Below are 20659 nucleotides of genomic sequence, written 5' to 3'. Positions count from 1 at the left end.
GACATGTCCATGATATTATCCACAGTTCAATAGATATATTTGACTGAATTATATGACAAAATACAACTTGGATGTCAGAACGGTTCATGACAAGCATAGAAAATGGATTGTGTTACTGTATATTTAATGACTGGAAAATCTACATTAACGGTGGCCATTATTAGTCTTGATTATTCAGGTTCTTATCCGTTCTTGTTCGAGATCTTTAAGTGCTCATCGGAACGAGACAGATGTTTGTTAAAGAGAACAAATTACCATAGGCCCACATTGTAATATTTTGGGTTATGGGCCTCTCAAAATATTGAACTGCCCTTGGAAGTCATTTCATAAAACAGCAAGAAATATAGCTATTGATATTCACTTCCGGGCACATTTTCTCTTTGAACTAGATTTCCCAATGCCCGGCAGTGAATTCCTTTCATTTGTCATGAAAATGTTCAACACATGAATACGTCTCACCCAGAATGCATTATTCCATTAAATTTTGGCCGGTAATCATTTATTATAATATTAATTTCTGAAAACAATACCGTTTAAACACAGTCTACACAAAATACACCAAAGTGAAACCACTTTACGTGGTAAATATCAACCAATGGACAGATTCAATGGTGTTGTTGCACAAAGCGAATACATTAAATTTTAATTAATGTTGATAAAGCATAGTTTAATCGATGTAACTAAATCATTTAAAACATCTATCTTTCTTTCGTTCAAACATTAAGAAAGTTTTTAACACATAAGATATTTAATTCATCACGTTTTCATAAATTGAATACAAATGAAAATAATCGCTAATTACTTCCTTATTTTGCATCAAATAATCATTGTGATTACATAGCGTGTCAAAATAAACGCGCACCTCTAATAAATAAACAAAAGAACATGTTGACAGCGTTTCTGTATTATCAGGTGACACTTTTAATCCAGCAATATTTTGCTGTTCGATTTTCAGAAGTCAATTTTAGTGTTAAAATATAAACGGTGCTTCAAAAATCGTCCGGTTTTCAGAATTCGGAAGTTCCGGTTTTCAGAGGTTAAAAATATATAGAAATAAGAACAGAAAAAACGAGACCTTGAGTTTCGTGCGGTTTTCAAAGGTTTCCGGTTTTCAGAAGGTCCGGTTTTCGGAAGTTACACTGTACAACCTTCTAATGCTGGTTTCCCCTTGAACGGCCTACAAAAATCACACTGACAATATATCGATGGATATTTGCCTATGACTTTGGACGCTGGTAAGTTGGTCCCGTTTAAGCATGCGGACCAATCACGTCTTGCTTTTGAAAAAATACATCAAAACACGGCATAACTACGAAATAATATTTCCCCTGGTCAATGTCAGAAAAGCTTTAATCGTTTTGCAATTGTTTGAATATGGAAGCGTGATAAAGAACAATTGTTTAAGCCAAATGATTATGCATAATCTTATTGGATTCTGAACCATTTAACACGATAGATTATATACGAAGAAGAACACCAATGAACGAGTTTCGGCGATACGCGTCATCGTAAATCTGTTGGACTTCAGAATATCCGGAAGTAGACATAATCCAGACTTTTGCACCCGGTTCCATCATTATTAGTGCACTGACAGAGTTACAGCTGGCGTATTTGTTGGTATTTTCATTGGCTTGCTCAAACTGCTGGCTTCCGACAATCCATTCATCGTCCATGACAATAGCATAATGTATCACATATCCGAAAGTGTTGCAAACATGCGCCGTAAAATGATACAGGCCACGTACCGGTGCAGTAAATTTACCCGTGTTAGTGTCATAACAATTTCCTTCATTGACGAGAACGGACTGTAGAATGAGGACTTCATTGGTCTGTAAGTTTTTGTCAGCGGGGTTGAAGGCGCTGAAAGCTACTGTTGGAACGTCCAATTTTTCAACTTTTCCTGTAAGAATAAATCGCAAAAGTTGTTATTCAACTTTGCATTTGATCTTGCGGAAAATATTAGAATTATGGTCCAAACGTTACACTGATTTGATATAAGATTTTCCTTACATTTAAAGTACATTATACTACGGTGTTCCAATAGGGTCAGCGCCTGCTGCCTATGAACGCGAAGCACGAAGGTTCGGTGGTCCAATTACAAAGCGCGACAGTTCGAGGGTGATACCATGACGGTACGAGGGCGATGCTCGACAGTACAATGTTGACAGTCCATCATTCTGTCACACTTTGCCATCGTACTTTCGCGGGTCGCCATCGTACCATCATACCTTCACGCTTTGCGTTCATAGGGCTGAGGCACTGGCCCTTCGATAGCAATTCTTAAAAATAAAGACAATCGCGCGCTTCCATAGAAGTTTGACAAGCAAGAAACTCGTATTATATGAATGACTTCTGTATCATCTTGCAATGTTTTATTGAAAACTTTTGTACCATTTCAGAGATATTTAGTGTTGTATCAGGTGTAGTCATAAACACTTTAGTAAGTAAAATACATGTAGCTATGAAAAGCGAACAAAGATCTGAAATCAGAGCGTACATTAAAGTACTTTCGAAATACCTGCAAGGCAGATACTCAATAAAGTGCAGACTTCATATGGGAAATCTGCAGTATCAGAGGAAACTGTTTACAGGTGGGTATGTAAATTTATAAATGGCCAGACAGTCCTTAGAGACAGGGCTCGTCCTGGCAGGCCTAAAACAACACTAACGTCAAAGACTATTGCTGCTGTAAGTTGTCTGATTGATGAAGACGCAATATATGCATTCACGAATTGCTTTACAAGATACAAATTTTTGAGTAAAGAATATTCTATAGATGACTTAAACATGAATATCAATTCTGATGATTGTTTAAAAACGTTTTCATTTATCACTTTCACAAAACATAATCGACCATTGAAAAATTATAAGATTTATATTTATACCTTTTAGACTATTTACTTCTTCCGTGATATTCCGCATGCCTTTTTCCAATTTGGCCTTCACATCCTCTGACAATTTTTCCATTTCAACTTTACGGTGTTCCAAGACAGCCAGTAGATATTCCTCCGTCCTCCTTAAATCTTTCGCCATCTCCTTCACTTCATGCCTCGTTTCTATTATGTATTCCATTAATTTCTTATCATAGTCGAACTGAGAACACACTGGTTCCGAGGCATTCGGCGAATGATGCAAGCAATGAGCAACGGCAATGAAAATCAAACATGAATTTAACTTCGCCATCTTGAATCGTTTCAGAGTATATGTAAAGCTATTTCGTTTGCAGCTTTAAATTACATTCCACATTCGCACATGAGCACATTATATACACTACTTTAGATCCTTCAGTTAGGTAACAAAAGCATTAATAGTGGGAACAGTTAGCATAATGTGATTCATTAGGAATAATTTTCATTCTAATATGCTTTTCTCTGTTAAAACACTCTTACGCTAGAATGACGTCACGTTAACGTGCGGTGACGTCAATATTTTTGTTGCGACCAAGAATTTATTTATTTTATTTTGTTGGGTTTAACGTCGCATCGACACAATTATAGGTCATATGGCGACTTTCCAGCTTTGATGGTGGAGGAAGACCCCAGGTGCCCCTTCGTGCATTATTTCATCACGAGCGGGCACCTGGGTAGAACCACCGACCTTTCGTAAGCCAGATGGATGGCTTCCTCATATGAAGAATTCAACGCCCCGAGTGAGGCTCGAACCCACACCGATGAGGGGCAAGTGATTTAAAGTCAGCGATCTTAATCGCTCGGCCACGGAGATACCAAAACCGTATTTTAACACTATTTAAACACTCGGGCGGTAATACGTCGTACATATAATTTCACTCGGGCTGCGCCCTCGTGAAATTATTACGCCCGATGTATACCGCCCATCGTGCATAAATAGTGTTAAAACACTCTTTTGCTTTTACATTATCTTTTCAAATTTGTATAATACTATGTTTTTAAAATATTATATTGATATATTTTATATGCCCTACTTCAAGTTATTGATTATATCTTTTACTTAAATCAAATATTATAGTTCAGTCTATTTTCTCAACTAAAATTATTAACCCAGCCATTATAATGTTTTCGGTTATTTTGCATCCCCGAATGTAGTTTAGTGTAATAGAAGAGGCCGGGAAAAATCCAAACAAGAGGAAAATATTATCTATCAATAGGTCAAACTGACTGTTTCAGTACAATAGATGATTCGCTTTCACCCAGTTATTATATTTGGCTTTTCCCTGCGAAATGTAAGGTCTAAGCATAACACAATACACTTGCTTTCCCGTATAACTGTGCGTCATATTAGTTAAACGAAAAGCAGCAACTTCCTGTTTATCATCCGCTTTCTTTACTGTTCGCCAGTTTATTTCAAGCTGAAGTGTAATGTTCACTATAATAAAGTTTGCCTCCTGATAGTGTTCGCTGATTTGTGTTATCAAAATGAATATCAAAACCGACGAGAGTAACACAAAATGAGATTTGCCTTTTGTCAAAGGTAGAGAAGAGTAAAATATACATGAAAGGGAGGCTTCCGATACGAAAAAGCAACTAGATCTACTTATGACTGTTTCCAGGTACTTATATATGTTAAGATTTTAGATTAAAAATTTAAAGTTTTTTGTCTGTCAAATATTGGTTCCTACCATTGAGCATAAAAAGGAATTTTGATATAATAAAACAATTGTTGAATTTTCTGTCATTGAATATGATGTGATATTTAGAAGACAATATTGACCGAGACGACGAAGTTAGGTGATCTGCTAAATGGTTATCGCGGAGAAAAAATTATTATTTAGTGCGACAGCTTGCACGTTCGATATACAGATACTTTGTCAAGATGGTAGAGTGCATAACAGTATCAGCAGTCACTGGTACATCTGACCAAAATTGACAGATGACATTGGGCCGAAGTTCAGCAGATAGCAGATATCAATAGCTTACCGATATCTCTTGGAAACAATATCCGACTGATAAAAATCTTATGATGGGCCAATATCAAAAACAACATCGGGCAGATATCGGTGTGATAGGTAATGCTTTTTAGAATATTATACATAATTGAATATCCTATTGCTTACAACTGACTTTAATGTAATGTAGCTGCAAATCCATGCTATAACTGCTTTGTATGTTTCTGTTATATTGTTCTTTTTTAAAAGGTAGAAAATTAAACATTTGCTCAGAGTAAACACATTAAATAATTTGAAATATAGGTAACTTTCCTTTATTTGATTTCTTCTTCAATAACGACAGCTTTTATGTTGAATTTTGTATTTTTCTCATTGACAGATATTTACTTGAATATTCTCACGATGTTTTCTATTATACCACACTATGAGAATGTCAACTGATGTTCTTTGTTCTGCAATATGAATTATATTTTCTTCCGTCTTTACTACTTGTCCTAATTACACTTCCTGTCTATAAGTGAATTGTGAACAAGAAAGATAAAATGAAAGAGCTTTTGCTTTGTTTTTCAAACACACTTCGACGAAAATATCTAAAGTGGTAAGAGATGTTGTAAGACGATGTGAGAAATCCTTAGACTGACTTTTTTTATTTAAAGCTAGAGTCCAAACAAATTTGATTGCACTGAATTAGAAAATAATCATCTGTATATGTAACGCAACAATAACAATAAAAAAAGGAAACAGATACATGAATTAAAATAAAATAGATAAATAAATAAATAACAGAAAATAACAACAGAAAAAACAACAACTACAACAACACCAAAACCACCACCTCTGATCATGATTATTCACAGCAAGAAAATGTTAGTTAGTTAGTATTACATAAAGGGACAGTGTTGGTGTTAGATATCTTCATAGAATAGTAATATGTCCAACATAAAATTAATAAATAAAGTTATATACATATATCGAATGTACATAAAAATTATCGACAAATATAAAGTTGCTGAAATAATTACCTGAATGTGTGCTTTAGAGTAACATTGACACAGTTTAGGTAATACGCTTATCATGCTGTCTTTCGATGTCGGCAGAAGATATGTGGACTTCCAGAACTGTTTCGGGCATTTAAAGGTTCCTGTGTTTACCAACGATCTATCTTAAATTACACCCCAAGCGAGGTTGCAAACGTATATCGGCGAGTATGCCACGAAGACCCCATAATTATCTACATACATATACATATACACATGACGAAGAGTAAGAGTTAGGCTCCGGAAAAAATTGAGCAAAGACCAGGTATCCAAACATAAGCACCGTCAAACAAACCTAAACATCATCTCATACAACTATTGATGGTGTTAGAAGATCTGAAGTGTCCATCTGGGCATTGTTTTAAGAATGCGTGGAGAACTAGGTTGAAATACTGACCTTCCAAAAGCAAGCTGAATAGTTCCCACATTTGAAGAAATCTACAAAACATCGATGGGAGCCATCTAGTTCTAATAGTGATAGAACCTAGAATCTATCAAACGCACTAGGATTAAAAACTATAGTCGAGGATCAGAACATGCTTAGCAGGTATGCAGTCATAGTATATTGTGTTGCGACATTGAAAACGAGTTGACATACTCTTTATAGCAAGTATTGTATAGTTCCTTCCCGTTAACAATAATTTGATGTAATGTAGGATAAGGTTAAGTTATTTGCACCAAAGAGTTCAAAAGCAACTTTTTACTAAGATCATCGAATTTGAAATATCTAATTAAGGCTCTAATATGGGCATAAATCCAAAAATGATTAACACGAGGTTCATCTATTTATGAATACATTGCTTGAAATAATAGAGATTCAAAACAGTAATTGGTGATATTTATTTCTTTTGTTTCAGTTTGACTGTGTTATGTCGTAATTTTTTTTATGATTTATAAATGCTCTGTCAAAGTAAAAAAAATATCACATGTTTGACGTCGCGGGAGTGTAATAAAGCCATTAAATAAAAAGATAATACACTAGTGTAATAAAGCTTTGACGTCGACGTCATTTATAGTATTGGAAACGTCGGTCAAATTGACTTGTTTATATAGTAAAACAAATTAGAATTTTTGATGTTTCGACAGGAAAGGCTAACATGCGATAAAAAGAATATTACATTTGTGACTTTCCACATTGAATTTATTAAACTCGTTGAATAAAATTGATAAAATGCTCGGCAGAGCCTCGCATTTTATTATTTTATTCAACTCGTTTAATAAATTCAATATGAAAAGACACTCATGTAATATCCTCTATATATTAATCATGCATTCATAAACTTCGTTATCTAGTATATTGAATCAACGATACTGAAGCTACGATACCTTAATGAAAAGGGTATATTAGAACCAAATCTGTAACAATCATGGAGACTGTAGCAGAAAATAAATTACATTAAAATTAAAGTCATTATTAATCAGCTAATGAAATAAAAGTGATAGCTATAGCCGCTTTTCTTAGTACGCTTTATTCATGTTTAAAGCCCTGCTCCGCGGCTATTAAAATTCTATTGTGTGTATGCAACCCATGATAACATTAGGTAATAGTTAACGGCCATGCGCCACACTTTAGCACGCAAACCCAGTCTAAACAGACTGTTTTGACAGGCGTCACTGTTCATAGTCAGGATTTTCATGCTTTTTCAGTGGAAATTTAAGGTTAAAAGGTAGGACTGGAGCAGGTCTTTAAGCTCTTACTAATTAAAAGCAATAGCAACAACAACAAAAAAAAAAAAAAAAAAAAAAAAAAAAATATTGATAAAAATTTTCTTGATATTAATCTAGCTACAAACTTGAACAGATTATCTTACAGCAAAATATTCCACCAAAGACATTTTTAAAGCTTTTGCTTATTGATAATAATTATCAGTAAGATACTTTACATACTTGTTACAAGGGTTGTTCAAATATAACGTAGACTTTGTCTCTAGCCTTTGTATACTTTAATGAAGCAAAATAGGAAATACACCATCATGATTCTCAGTCGTTCTACTAGCCTCACTGCAAATTTGACATGATTATGATCAAACTATTAGAAGGTACGCTTCCTCGAAAACAGTCACTTACACTAACCCAGCTCACGGTGATTATATTTCAACGACGTTAACAACGTCGTGACTTCATTACGTTTGCATTAATCTATATTTATTTTTTATTTCTTTTTTAAATTTTGATAAAGAATACATAAGTCATAACAAGTTGTTTGGTTCGAATACTGAAAACAGAATGAACACTTATGCCAAGCATCTCAGACAGGCTGCGAATCATGTGTCGCTGATCTTTATACAAGCATCTCAGACAGAGTGCGAACCATGTGTAGCTGATCTAATCCGAGTATCTCAGACAGGGTGCGAACTATGTGTTGCTGATCTTTTGTCAAAGCATCTCAGACAGGGTGCGCACCATGTGTAGCTTATCCAAGCATCTCAGACAGGGTGCGAACCATGTGTAGCTGATCTTTATCCAAGCATCTCAGACAGGGAGCGAACCATGTGCAGCTGGTCTTTATCCAAGCATCTCAGAGAGGGTGCGAACCCTCAAAATAAAATGAAACTTCGCTTACCAGTATATCATTTGTTTAAATTTTAACATTTAGTTGTAGATATAATGCATGCTATTGTAGGATTAGTTTTCAATTCAGTTTTGGCATGTTGTAGAAACATCTACGACATGCCATTTGTTTGTTAACCTTTAGCCAGTGATTCAATTTGGGCAGTACTATTTATTATTCGAAGGGATGTTCACTGAAAATTTTCTGACTGAATAGCAAACAGTGATCATGATTAGGCTGATTTTGGGCTGCACTGGTCGCAAAGGCAGGCTAAAGGTTTATGAATTGTGAAGAAAACTGCATTGCTGGAATACGGTCGATGAATTAGATATTTCAATAAAAGAAGAAATACATGCATACATTCTATTAATTTAGTCTATCTAAAAATTCATTCAAAAACAGGCAATTCACGGCACGATCAACAGGCAGTTCTAACTAAGCCAGCGACAGAGTTTATAGTTTATTTGTGTCACATACATAAATATATACAAATAATTAAAATTGAAACAACAAAAGAACACGATGTTTAGTATACAGTTCAAAACAGCATAAAACAATGTATATGGTCATTCACTTTAGAATTATAAGAGATATTCTAAAATTTGACAAATTTACATTAAACACCACATTTAACCAACATGCAATTTTACAGAATATATAAGATTATCTATAGTATCTACACTTTGGGAAACGAAATATGATCTTAGTAAATTAGCCTAAAAAGGCTCTCTACAAATATATAGCCTAATAACTAGATATAAAGTACAGATATCAAATAACCTTATTAAACGACCTAACAAAATATTCACTAAGATGCCATACGGAGAATTTACACCTAAAATAGCTGTTCTTTGTCGGATATGACTGCATGCTTTAGGTGCAGCTCGTATCGTTGGCCTATGTTTCTTGGTTTCATTTAAAATGGGGTATGACTCGTCAATATTTCGTGTAACTGACACCCAAGATAAACTATACATGCTTAAAAATCGCGGTAGTTGGAAATATGTTTAGTGGATCTGAAAGTACTTTATGAAATTCCACACATGTTTAAAACAATATTCTGCTAAAATGAATAAAAAAATGTTCACAAAATCGAGTTACTTTTCGATATACGATATTGCTCATTACAGACCTGAAGCGGTCTTCTGCGCATGTCCGAAAGTGATTATCAATCTGAACGCACGGCTAAACAGGCACATTATTGCATGTCCGCATGCATTTAATGTATGATATGTTTAGTACGTATACTGACTAAAGGTTAGGGCTAGCATTACCATGGTTACAAAATATAAACATTAAAGATATTTATTATTTAAATCGCATGAATCCGGTATATATTGATGTCTGTAATTTATCACAGGCGCTCCAGGTCTCCCTTTAGTTAATGTCTATTACATCATTCATTTTACGACCAACATGATACTTTTGAATACACATAAAGGTTTTGTTATTTCTACATGAAAAAAATTCATTCAAAATGAAGCAGATGTTTATAATTAAAACTTTCACTGAGGAATGGTGAAATTTTATTTTTTTCCCCTAAGGTATGACGGAATAAATAAAAAGTGATAATGTTTCTGCCCTTAACAAAATTCGCTCTTTTTGAAAATTTTATACAATAATTGTACTCCGAGATGTTTAAAACTTTGAGTCAGATCGCTAAATGAGTAAAGATATAATATTCTTTGACTGTATAAAATTTTTAATATGCAATTAATAATATATTGTTCTAAATGAGAATATACTTTTGATGGAAGATTTAAGTGTTGCTGTAAAAGATTGGTAAAGAGTATATGTTCTAAAACTCGTCATGTGCTCATGCAAACTGGTATTAAAACATTTCCACCTTTCCGCATCGAAATTTCATATTATTCAAATGTATTCAATGGTTAGTTCATATTGTGTTCTCACGGAAGAAAATCGGTACAGTAGAAGTATTTAGAGTTAACCAATAGTCTTTCCCTTTATGCAAATTGCGTGTCTATAAGACAATTTTTTGCAACTAAGGTGTGAATCTAAACCTTTTCGAAATGTTATGTTTGTTCAACATCATTATTGAAACATATTTCAGCTATGCAACGGTAGTCAGTAAGTAACTGTCAACTTCTCAAAAAGAGGACACACAGTTTGTTCTCTCAAATCCTCAAAGATGTCATGCGTCCAGCTCGGTGCAAATATAACAAAATACTGTATACGGAATTTACGAAAGGAACAAAAAAGAAATTGTAATGGATCATTTATGAAGAAGAACACCCAAGAACGAATTCCGTCGATATCCGTCATCAAATATTTGAATAACAGAAGAAGAACCGGAAGTACACATAATCCAGACTTTATCACCAGGTTTCATCCTGGTTTAAACACTGACTGTGCCGCAGCTGCCATAGTTAGGATTAACGTCATTTTCCTCAAACTGCTGGCTTCTTGCAATCCATTCATCATTCAAGACAATTGCGTAATGTATGACGTAATCAACTTTATTGCACAGATGCGCCGTAAAGTGATAAAGACCATTAATTGGTGCAGTGAATATTCCAGTTTTAGTGTCATACCCATTTCCTTCATTGATAAGAACGGACTGTAATACAAAAGTTTCTTTAGTCTGTAAATTTTTGTCTACTGGATTGTAGGCGCTAAATGCGACTTTTGGAAGCTCCACATTGTCAACCCTACCTGTTAAAAAAACAGCAGAAAAATTGCTTAGAATGATGATTTTGATACTGTTGAAGCTATAGTATCAGTGACAGTAATAGATCAATCAAACTTGTAAAGTATAACTGGCATCGCGTTATAGCTATTTCAATAATACATATTGGTTATGTTTTGCAGATCATTCTTGGAATAAGTTGAAAGTGAACATAATTATAGCATTAATAAATTCGGTAAATTCTCGGAAAAGGTTACCGACGTAGTAGTTATTCATACCTCTTGTTGGTCGTTATAAGTAAAGATACATATGATTATTCCTTACCTCTTAGACTTTCTAATTCATCTGTAATATTCTCCAAGCCACTTTTGACGTTCTTCAAATCTTTTGATAGATTTTGCATTTCCACCCTACGATATTCTAATATTGCAAGAATGTGTTCTTCAGACCTTCTGAAATTTTTCTCCATTTCTTTAACTTTGTGATTCGTTTCAACCATATTTTCCAATAATTTCCTATCACAGTCACACTGTGAACATACTGGTTCCAAAGTCTTAGTCAATTGACAGAAGTAACTTAAAGCAAAAAACAACTCACAGAACGAAGGTAATCTCGGCATTTCGACTGTTTTCTTTTGTAATTTGATATGGTAAAATGCGCTTGTGTTTCAGTTTTTTATAACTTTGTTCATATGTTCGTCATTTATATCGTTTAGCTCCGTAAATTAAGGCACAATAAACTTCAGCGTGGGAAAAATAGACTTCAGGTATTTAAACTAGTGTTTGGTATTGGTTGCGATGAATCTTCGTTTACAGTCAAATTACTTTATTTTAAACATATTTATTTCAAGTACATATATATTTAGTATATAATATAAACATTTAATAAAAAGGTTTAAAAAGAACAAAAGCGTTTTAAGAATTCTCCTCTTACGTTTTGAGCTCTTTGAAAGTGTGCTTTATTCAATCAGAATGTCTGATTTTGATAGAAACTCTGACGATTAACATTATAGATTCTTATTCAAATAATGAGTTCAAACGTTCTGTAACTGTGAGTACTTCTCTCTCAAACTTGTTGAGAAATTAGCCCCAAGAGGTGAATATCGTAATTGTAGAAATACGCAACGGCAACGCTAGATGACAAATAAGAGTTGAACATTGCGTTACCTTATAGAAGAAAAAAGAATTATACATAATACTACAAATAAATCAGACGTTTTAATTACGTTAGTATGCTTTTACATACGCTTCGCTTTGGAAATGAAATTTAACTTTTTGTTGTCATCAAAGTAATTAGACAATTACGCTGTACTTTTATATATTTTGTGTTCTTCTCTCTTCTTTGATATCTGTTAATTTTTATATTGATGAGAAATATATCTATATAGATAAGAAGAACATGAGCACCGGTCGATTAAATAAACTACTTGAAATTGTTCTCTTCATTTCTGCAATATGCATGGTTAACAGAATTTTGCACGTTCTTAAGACTTGTACGCTGGTTATTTATAAGTCTATCGATTGTGAACCTATATAGGTAGTTTAATGTAATAAGATCAAGTGTGATCGTTTTCTTTATACATCTTGAACATTAGGCTAAATTTGTATTATCATTTTCTCCAGTGCATTTTCCGTGCAACAGTTTGATCGTCTGCTTCATGTTTCGCTAATTACATATATGGAGAATCACTGTACACTAAGAAGATAACAGTATTTCAACTTGAATTAGTTTAGTTAGTATTGCAACATACCTCTTAATTTGGCTATGTCCAATTTACTTTCGGCTTTAGGACAGCAGTATTAAACTTCGATGACTATTTAAAGATTCTTATAAGTTGCAGAAAACACAGTTATGGTCTTCTGGCGTAAATCAATACATTAAGATGTTTTATATATATTTGTAGTATTGAAATATTGAATGCCTTCGTTCCAGTGTCTACAGCTGATGCGAAGTCCGCTCCCACGCTATTCTCCAATATAATCTACTATAAGTAAATTGTTTTAATTCTTCCGCTTTCTAAAGTATTCATTATTTTCTTCCGTATTGACTTTGTCCTCGTTACTTCTAAATCAAGTTTATTGTCAATAGGGAAGACAAAATATCAAAACAACGCACTGTTTTGTTATTTCAGATCGTTAACACGGATATAGATGACGAATCTAAAACTAAATCTTGTCAACAGTTTGTTTAGCAATCTACAGTGTGACCCTATTCGATCCAGTACATTTGTACCCAATTCAGGTTCTTCCCACTCATAAACCCCAAACGCGTGATATTTATCGTGTAAATATCCATGTGCAAATCTGTGTGAATGAATTCAGCATATTGAGAGACGTTGGTTTACCAAGGTGTGACATTATTGTTGTTGGGTTCAACATCACAACGATACAGTTACAGGTCATACAGCGACTTTAAATGTGTTTATGTTGGAGGGAGAAACCCGCTGCCCTTCTAGCATTATTTTAGACAAGTTGGTTGCTAACTGTTAATTTCCAAAAAATATATTTTCTGAAAATAGATAATTTTATTCCTAATTGATATGTGTGTATCGTAGTTGGGTTCCACACACCTGATTAAGAAATGGTCCTCAGCAGGCCTGCAATGGCAAACAAAGCTTATAAACTCTTGAAAAGTATCAGCAACACAAAATTGCATAAATCATGTTTGTATCACGTTCTGAGTGCGGATATGTACAGTGTTATTGCGGAAACCGTTTGAAAATCAGCAGGTGTTAAAATTAGGATGGTTGTTTGTACAAGATGTAAACGAATGATGATGAATGACTATTTGATAATAGTAAAATCGTGTACAAGTATTATAGGATATTTACAAACATGTAGATTACAATTATACAAGAACAATATTAAATGACCAAATAATGACATTGACAGACAATACTAGTCCTTATCGTGCTGGACACGACTGCTTTTGCCTATACGACCAGTGTAGATCATTATAAACCTGCACATCTTTGCAGTCTGATCATGATCTGCATTGTTCGCCGTTCAGTCAGCATATCTTTGGTAAGCATCCCTTTTAAACAGATACGATACGATACTGTCCAAATTGAAATTTAGCATTATAGAAATTTAGCAGGATAAGGGCTAGTACACAATATCATACATAAAATGAGCAAGTACCGTTAAACATATGAAGAGTTGTCAGCACAGAAATGTAATCACTGATGTGTAGTTGCTGAGAAACTAACTCGCTGACCGGCAATCCTAAACAGAACATTGTTGGGAAAACTTACAAAGTACCAAAGAACATGATCAGGTTTTAGCAGACAGAGAACCTCGTCTCAAAAGAGCACATTCTGAAAGGAGGTAAGTTTTGAGTGTAGAATTTTTAGGCGGAATTGGTTGCATACGAAACAATACCGAAAAACACAATGCATGATAAAATGATAATGTAAAAAGTAGTGGGATCTCGTCCCATGAAACTAAAGTATGTAAAACGAAAATAATACGAAAATGTGGGGACTGATTACCAAGACAATATTAAGAAACAAAAATTACTAAAACTACAAAATAAATCATCTGAGAGTGATGTGTGTGTGTGGTGGGGGGGGGGGGGGGGGGGCGGGGAGGCTATTGACCATGTGGATATTTTATTCTGCTATCAAAATTGTAAAGTGCACCCAGGGGGAACTACATGGTGAAAAGATCCTGGATATTTAATTCTGCGATCAAAATCCTTTTTTAACATTTGAGATACAGTATGTGAGTTTGTGAGTTTGTAGGTTGTAAAAGATATGTGAATTTGCAATAAATAATTATTTACATTAAGGAGACTTTTACCATGCTCAAGAGCGTATGCGCGTACAAATTAATTCAACAGGGCAGCCATTCATCTATCAGGCATATTTTCAATTTATTTTATTAAGAAAATGATTATGTAATTTAATGACAATTTTTACCATGGTAATTGTGTTATTGCCTCGAAAGAATCATGCATCATACACACTTTTTAAAGATATTTAAAGACATGATAATAATTGTGGAACTCTTCTCCATCTTTTGCAAGCTATCATCGAACCACTTTCTAGATGTATCCAAAATATTTATGTTTTGCATTTTAAGCTACACGAACGCAGGCCAGATCTTCAAGTTTATGCCTTTGTTCTTTAGAAAATAGAAAGTAGATAAAGTTCACATTGAAAACAATCTGCTGCAATAGTACATTATGACCCATACATGAAACGCAAACTCATATCAATCATATCAAAGTTATATGTGACCTTTCATTACCCTTTAAAGCCTTATAAAGTTATTAGCTTCCATTTTTTACTTATTTCATTATAAACTTCTTGAAATATTGTGTTCATTAAATTAGATCTTTGAAGTTCACTTATAGACCTTATATTTACCTTTTTTCAGTCAATATGATAATTACTGAACGAGTGACGTCGCAGTTGCTAGGTGTAAACTATTAGTTTAAAAACAAAAGACGAGAGAATTAACTTTTGTTTATTGATGTGTTCGCAGAAGAAGGAGCATGTTCTGATACTGAAAGAAGAGGTAGGTTTATTTTTTTTGTACAAAATATTTTTATGTATGATTATTTCTTTTCCAAACTGGAACAGTTTTTCTTCTTCTTTAATCTGACTGACAAATTGATTACCTTTTATTAGCTTTCTGTCAAATTTATCATTTTGAATAGTCTAGAATTAATGAATTTTTTCTCCTAATAATTGTATTTAGTAATATTGTGCAATGAAAATTGTACATAATACACTTTTACACATTATCTTTCCGCTGTTTGCAAGAAAGAAAACATTGTCGTCTGACTACCCATTTTCAGTCGCTATAGTAACAAACGAAAGCTGAAGCGATGCAGGTCAAATATATACATTTCCTAAAGAATTCAAAATAAAGTTTGTCAATTAACCGCTGTGGCATATGTTGGCATGTTAAATGTACTGAGGGCTATATTTTGTGCACAGACTTCAAATTTGATATGAGAATGAAATAGATATTGTATACTTCAAATATGAAATTTTATCAGTCGGATTTAATTTGTAATGAAAGTTTATTAAATCTAGATCACCCGTCGTAAGCATATGGTTGTCATTTGTTGTACATGTTTAATGTTGAATCAATCTTGATGTATGAGCGTTTGTTTGCACTGATTTACAGATTGACGTGTGTCTCTAGAACTATTCTTTTTTTACCTTATATATGGAATTATATGATGAAACTACATGAAATGTAAACTATTTACAAACATCGAAACTGCTATCCTTACTATCATCAAATTGTTTTGTTACAGGCTGGCGCTTCAAATGCATTAGTGTTAGATACATAACAAAATCCTGTCCATGGAGAGATTATGGAAGATTAAAGATCTGACGGGGCAAATATGTCAAATAGACCTTAATGTTTCTTTGTAACCGTGTACGTCGTCAGGACTACACAGGCACCATGTTATATCATTAATTACGCCATTAAATGTCTATGTCTATATTTGCACCCGTTTCTCAGCTGATACTCGAAATATACCCTGCATGTTCTTCGTAGATACACTGACGCTTTCTTAAATAGCATCAGCAAACTCGTACCAGTTTAGTTCTTCATCAAACTTAACCTTCACATGTACATTTTCTCCAATGATAACAGGAATTTATAGACGTTTCTTAGCTCTTGCTGCTGCCATACTGGTGAAGATGTACAATTAAAAGTTTGTTAACTAAGACATTCAGCAACAAAGTAAAATTAAGGTTTACATTGAATTTGTGTCTCAGTAGCAACTCCTCACAACTTAATAAAACATTAAACATGTCTTAGTCGTCATAATTAGAATACATTGAGATTTGTTTTCTAAATATTGCTTATATGTTTGAGCAAATTTGCCTCTATTACATTTTTCTCTTAATCGTCATCAAGTTAGTGTCAGAGTTACTTCACATAAGAACTACATGAGCTTTAATAATGTCTCCGCAATCATAATTACAGGAAATGAAATATGTTGCTATCATTCTCTCCTGTTTATTGTATTTCTAATTATAAACTTCCTGTTTCCAAATTCCTCATTAGCCTCTCAAAAGTAACGTTCTTCTCTTTTAAAGATCGAAAATTCTTGTTTTTCTTGATATTGTTTCTTTAATGAATATCTCCCAACCCACCTTATTGCAACCCCGCAAGATATAATTTGACTTTCAGATTTTGATGAACCTTGAGTGTGTTTCATGGTGCCCTTACCCGTTCTTGTTTCTTGTCTTTTTTTACACCAGAAAAAGTGTTCACATTAATTTTCTCGTGTCGTCTCAATATCAGTTTTAGTATCTATCTCCTTTCCTCCGTTTTTGCCTTTTATCTTTTTATTATCTGCTACTTCTGTTTCTACATACTGCTTCTTATCATCGACTTTCACAATTTAAAAAGGTAAAGGGTTTTGTATTTTCCGTCATTATCTTCCAGTTCATTGTGTTTCTCAATATATCTTTACCCTCTCCTCCCAACCACCGCCCAGGCCAAACAGTCTTTTATTTTCTTCTTCCTCTTTCAGTTTCATGGTATCTTGATCCTGTACCTGTCGCCTATCCAACAATTCCCCGAAAGTCAGAAAATTTTAGAATTTTCTCTATATGGTGGCATCCTATTTCTTCTTTATAAAATCGGCAGACATTGCTGTCTATATTACATGACTTATATTGTGTTTGAGTGTTCTCCACTTGAGTTGTTACTTATCCAAGTTAAGCATTGATATGATCAAGAATAATTTCGTAAGATATTTCCAAATAATTCTTTAACCATTTAATTTTTTTTCATTCGAAAATGAGACTTTTATTGAGTATTCTTTTACAGAAAGATTGTAATACAGTTTATTCTACCTTTGGCATACGTACGTGCTTTTGTTAAAATTCGTTTGGTGTGTATGACATGACGAAAAGATTTAAACTAAACACTGATGATAAAGGGTGTTTAAGCATGAAAAACAGAAAAATATGTAGAAAAATATCTATACATAACTACTAGCATAACGTTTGTTTATTTCAGAAGGATCCATTGATGAGATTTATTCGGTGCCGCAGAGACATCTCTATTTAAACCTTTAGAAATGAAAAGGTTTGAAATCCTTCAAATTCAAGCTTCAAATGACTGATAGACTTTTCATCCCTGACTTTAAATTATTTTAGGTCTATATTTATACGCTAATCACCGACGCTATAAGTGAAGGTGAATATTTTTTTGGATTTATGTATTAAAGGACATAATTATAATACTCCGATATAACTAATAAACGTATATTTTTTGTTTGAGAGAACAATATACTAGTTGATAAAGCTGCGTTTTATATTCTATAATGACAGAAATGTTTTATGAAAAAAAGATTGCTTTAATTATCTGGAATGTGTTTTCGCCCATCCTCCTTATTTTCGGAACAGCAGGAAATATTACGACAATTGTTCTGATGCAACGCAGGTCCAGTTACACTGGCATATCAAAGTATCTGACTGGCGTTGCTGTATCAGACTTATTAGTACTATGGATTATAGTACCCAGAAATTGGATAATCTTCGGGTACGGAATTGACTTAATGTCGCCGTTGATATGTAAAGTACAATTATATTTACTCTGTGTTTGCTCATTTTGCTCTGTTTGCTTTGTTGTTATGGTAACAATTGAGCACTTTATTGTTTCATGGATGTCGGGGAAAACAAAAAGTATATTTACATCACAAAAGATGAACCTTTTTTTTATTAAGCCAGGTGACTCTCTTTACTATACTGATGGTACATTTTCTTTATAGTAGGGGAAACCTAGAGAAAGAAATGTGTTACCCGATAGACGAGAGTTATGCCAATTTATATTTTTATATATGGTCACAGATAGTAGACGCGATGTCCCTGATACCATTAGCAACCATGGTGGTAGTAAATATATACATCATCACCCGAGTCTTTACAGTCAAATGGAATACTCGCACACAGGTTATACCACTGACACTGACAACAACAGCACGAGGATGTAAAGAACGAAGTGGCTCAAGTCACTGGCTTTAGTTTACATTATATGCGCCATTCCCTTTATGGTGTTTCGGCTTATCTATACAAGCTGGGTTCTGTCACATGGTAACGAGTACAGTGATGCCGTTCTGGAACTGTTTTGGGCTATCTTCAATGCATTACTTAACACCCATAATGCAGTCAATTCCATATCATATTTCATCAGCGGGTCCGGTTTCTTAAAAGAGGTCAATAAAATCTTCTACCTACTGCTATGTCAGCGGAATGTGCATTCACGAAAACGAGTCGAATACGCTCAAACCGCCGAAGAAAATATAGGGCAGTAAAACATGGTCAGTGTATGTCATGTTTATGCTCAGTTTCCCACTAAGAAATTACGATCCAAACAAAGAATATGCACGAAAACAAATAACCCCTGGAATCACAACATGTTATATGTGTATCAGTCGAACCTCCAGTTTTACTCTCCAGTAAACTGTTTACAATCAAAACATATATTAACCACGACGTGTAGGAATAATGGAGATATATCAGTTAAGTTAATAATTTATTTATAGTATCATGTCGTTAAATTAGTTTAGTTTATACTGATTTATTTTTGCTCGATTCTGATGAAAGCTTTCAGCTTATTTGAACCAATCCCGAGTCCGCTTCCTGGAGAAAAACCAGTACTGGTGTCATATGAGAAGTCATGGTTGTGACCCCGATGGGGCTTGAACCAACGACCCCCGGGTTGAGCGGCCAACACCTTAACCACTAGACTGCCGCTGTCCTAGCATGCCGTTCAATATCCATGTTCATGTACATGTACATGTGGGCCTCACAGTTTGGTGAACATACCTGCACTTTGAACTGATAACCATATGTAACTGGATTTAATGCCTTCAGTTTTAACATATACCTATACATATAAAGAATGCGTGTTTATTCCATGCCTCACTACTAACTGTTTTTCTCCTTTTCTCAACATATTCATTTTCCACAGAATGTATATATGACACAAAAAAAATGATAAAGTTAGTGAAAACAAGTGTTAGCTATTTGTAAAATGAATAGAAACTTTGTCCATTATTTCAAAGCGTTGCACAATTTACTCCTTTCTGCACAACATTTTGGATTATTTGTAAGAAGACGTTGCAATAATCATATGTCACTGATTACTTTTAAAGTATCCACATTTTATGAAAATGTGTAATAGAACTGATATTAAGGAACAAATGCTTCTGTCGACTTATGGTATTGCAAGTGGTATGTTTTTCATTGCTTGTGTAATTATATTTTAAAAAGATGTAATAGGTATTTTGGAAAAATGTTTTGTTGTTTATTGTATTGCGAACTGTTTTAGTTTTACTTTTTAAGTGATATTGTTATGAAAAGATCTAATAAATGGAAAAATGAACGTAGTCAAGTTATAAATTAAAACTTCACAATAAAAATGTTACTGGTATTTAAAACAACTGTCTTCACACGGGCTTTATCATAAAAATGTTAAAATTGATGAAACGATCATAGAACGATACATAATTGAAATCAAAAATGTGCAGAAATGTCTATGAACAGATTAGACGAGCTGGTATTTCATCTCCAGCAA

General features: G+C 33.8%; 2 protein-coding genes and 1 long non-coding RNA gene across 3 annotated transcripts; 1 reads left to right on the top strand and 2 right to left on the bottom strand.

The window, feature by feature from the left end:
* LOC123539030 (heavy metal-binding protein HIP-like) lies at window positions 1–3255 on the bottom strand. Its single transcript, XM_053529513.1, has 2 exons — window positions 2886–3255; window positions 1–1900 (listed from the first exon to the last, which is right to left on the bottom strand). Exons 1-2 carry the CDS (start codon window positions 3181–3183, stop codon window positions 1458–1460), a joined length of 741 nt encoding a protein of 246 aa, XP_053385488.1. The 5' UTR covers window positions 3184–3255; the 3' UTR covers window positions 1–1457.
* Window positions 3256–4335: 1080 nt separating this feature from the next.
* LOC128550813 (uncharacterized) lies at window positions 4336–20446 on the top strand. Its single transcript, XR_008368492.1, has 3 exons — window positions 4336–4984; window positions 13231–14425; window positions 15479–20446. It is a non-coding gene; the product is annotated as an uncharacterized LOC128550813 (long non-coding RNA).
* LOC123539112 (heavy metal-binding protein HIP-like) lies at window positions 8900–11809 on the bottom strand. Its single transcript, XM_045323594.2, has 2 exons — window positions 11424–11809; window positions 8900–11125 (listed from the first exon to the last, which is right to left on the bottom strand). Exons 1-2 carry the CDS (start codon window positions 11716–11718, stop codon window positions 10809–10811), a joined length of 612 nt encoding a protein of 203 aa, XP_045179529.2. The 5' UTR covers window positions 11719–11809; the 3' UTR covers window positions 8900–10808.
* Window positions 20447–20659: the final 213 nt, after the last annotated feature.

This window comes from Mercenaria mercenaria, chromosome 18, assembly GCF_021730395.1.
Source record: "Mercenaria mercenaria strain notata chromosome 18, MADL_Memer_1, whole genome shotgun sequence".
Classification (NCBI taxonomy): Eukaryota; Metazoa; Mollusca; class Bivalvia; order Venerida; family Veneridae; genus Mercenaria; species Mercenaria mercenaria.
Note: the sequence above shows the minus strand (reverse complement) of the source record. Positions and strands in the feature narration are given on the sequence as shown.

Coding starts and splice junctions, on each gene's coding strand:
- LOC123539030 (XM_053529513.1), bottom strand. CDS start 3,183: ATGGCGAAGTTAAATTCATGTTTGATTTTCATTGCCGTTGCTCATTGC. Junction 1,901..2,885: donor AGAAGTAAATAGTCTAAAAG/GTATAAATATAA, acceptor TTATTCTTACAG/GAAAAGTTGAAAAATTGGAC.
- LOC123539112 (XM_045323594.2), bottom strand. CDS start 11,718: ATGCCGAGATTACCTTCGTTCTGTGAGTTGTTTTTTGCTTTAAGTTAC. Junction 11,126..11,423: donor TGAATTAGAAAGTCTAAGAG/GTAAGGAATAAT, acceptor TTTTTTTAACAG/GTAGGGTTGACAATGTGGAG.